At 42.6% G+C, this 2338-nt stretch overlaps 1 protein-coding gene across 3 annotated transcripts in view; it reads left to right on the forward strand.

Annotated features, from left to right (window-relative positions):
• Window positions 1-2338, forward strand: part of DPYSL2 (dihydropyrimidinase-like 2) — a 50568-nt gene that overhangs the window by 35150 nt on the left and 13080 nt on the right. For all 3 annotated transcript variants that reach the window (XM_009995009.1, XM_009995008.1, XM_009995010.1), the window contains 2 exons: window positions 521-601; window positions 1502-1570. In XM_009995009.1, the coding sequence (XP_009993311.1) occupies window positions 521-601; window positions 1502-1570 (150 nt within the window). The remainder of the gene's footprint in view (window positions 1-520; window positions 602-1501; window positions 1571-2338) is intronic.

Raw genomic sequence — 2338 nt, forward strand, 5'->3', positions numbered from 1 at the left:
TGACCCTGGGAAGCATTTAAATAAGTGACCAGTGACAAAGCCAGTTGTGTGTTAATCAACTGGAGTTCTCTCAAACTCATTGCTGAAGTGGGAAGTCACACTGCTCCTGTTCCAGGCAGTGAGAAGGGTGGGCACAGGTTCTCCCTGAAAATGAAATGTGAGGGTTTGGGTTTTTTTTCATGCCAGGCACCAATAAATCGAGGCATGAAACAAGTACAACTCTGTGAGTTCCTTAAAATCACTCCAGATGTAGGCCTGAGCAGTTGCTGTTTCATCCTCTGGTAAACAGACCAAGCCTGGCTTTTGAACAGTGCTTCTTTAGCATATCAGTAGCATCCGACTGTACGGATGGGGAAATTCAGTTGTAGGCAGAAAAATTGATCATATCTCTCCAGCAAATGGGGAGAATGCTTCCCTGCAAAGTCCTGTATGCTGAAGGAGCCTGGAGCTTATCCTTTTTAATAGGTGTGTACCTGAGTGTGCACTCTGGGTATATTGTAATGTTGTTTCTGTCTTCCAGATATACGAGGTCCTGAGTGTAATCCGAGATATCGGCGCGACAGCTCAAGTGCACGCTGAGAATGGTGACATCATTGCTGAAGTATGTTGTGTTTATTCTGTGGAGTATTAACTTCAAAATTCTGGGAGGGATTTAAACTCTTAATTCCTTTTTTGCAAACAGAGAATCACCAAGGCTTTTAAAAGCATGGCATAGCTGTATGAAGGATGCAAGCAGAGCTGTACATCAAATCTTAGTCCCTTTAATGCCACTGATAAAACAGGTTTTTGTGGCAGCTTCTAGTTTGTGGTGGTTATCTGCCATCTCTGCTTTCTCCCCATCAGTGAAAGACTGTCTGGGTGTGACTGTCACTGCGTACAATGAAATGTTCTGCTGTAAATAAGACCAAGGGGAGTGGGAGGGGAAACAGCTTCATACAGTGCCTGGGGTACTGATGTTTGGGATCTGTTCATCCTTTAAACAGCAACAGAGAAGTAATGTTAGTAATATACTTGGATTTAATATGATCTCTGGCTCATTTTATACGTTATATCTCAAGCATGTGAAACTTGGTGTTGCGGAGGATTTCTGCATTGTCTGACTGGGGAAGAGCCTATCTGAGTCTCTGAGCCTAGTGGCCTGCAGTTGCAGGATGACTTTTTCATGAAGTACAGTTCTGCCATGTCTTAAAGATTGTTGTATAGACACAAATAAGTAGTGAAAGTTGAGGGGCTATAAACCCAATTGAAACAAATCAAAATAAAAGGTTTCCCTGACCTCTTGTGAACAAATCAGCAAGGATTTTGTGAGGTCTGGTTATTCTCACAAAGGGAAGTTGGACAGGACTCTGGTTGTAAGGCCCTTATGTAAAGCCCCATGTGATTATCAGCTAGTACAGATGCCTAGGATCTCATTTGTACTTCTTTCAAACAGCTGGTTGCTGCAAGAAAAAATACATCTTGCTTTAAATCTTTTTCCTGCTCTTTTTTCTCTCTGCTTTAGGAGCAGCAAAGGATCCTGGAACTGGGGATCACAGGCCCTGAAGGGCATGTGTTGAGCAGACCTGAAGAGGTGAGGACTTTATTCCCTTTGCATTTACTTCCCTAATTTATAACATTTCTGCATATCCATCAAATACTTATATTGGAATGAATGTGGCCACAAACACGACTTCATCCTGGCTGTAAACATTATTGCTGCATGGGGTAAAGGAAGAAGCAAAGACAATTCTAGAGACTAAGTACTCCCTTCTAGAGGCTATCATTATTTAAGATAGTCTATAAAGGCTCTGTCTGAGGCACTTGTATAGCTTCCATTATAGTAATATTTGATCATTTGATGAACATTTAACTGATAACGGATTTTTTACACCAAGGGACTAAGTGGTTTGCTGAAGGCACAGAAAGTGTGTACCAGAGAGGGAAGCTAATTCTCAGATCTTAGCCCAGCACTTTAATGTAGTTAACCTCCATACTATCCTATTGATTTCTCCAGGGTCAAGCTCCCCAATCCCTCTCACTCCCTCTGTCTTTAAAATATTTAATCTCAAGAGTAAGAAAGAACCCTAGAACTTTGCATTTCAGGTTGGTTCCCATTGCATTCTTCATTTCCAGGCTTTCAGTGTCTTTAAGCTGGACATTCCACCGTGGCATTCTGGGTTTGTGTGTTCCATCTGTTATGTACAAGCAGTTCTTTTTGTACCTCCAAGATACTGGGGCTTGCTGACGGCCAGATGTGGCAGCTGGAAGCTCGGTGTGTGAGATCATCCACACGTGCCCCTCATGCTCCCTGTTTCCTCTCCTTGGTTCAGACAAGCAGCATCCAGAGAAATTTCAGCAG

Source organism: Chaetura pelagica, unplaced genomic scaffold (assembly GCF_000747805.2).
Source record: "Chaetura pelagica isolate M959 unplaced genomic scaffold, ChaPel_1.0 scaffold383, whole genome shotgun sequence".
NCBI classification, from domain to species: Eukaryota; Metazoa; Chordata; class Aves; order Apodiformes; family Apodidae; genus Chaetura; species Chaetura pelagica.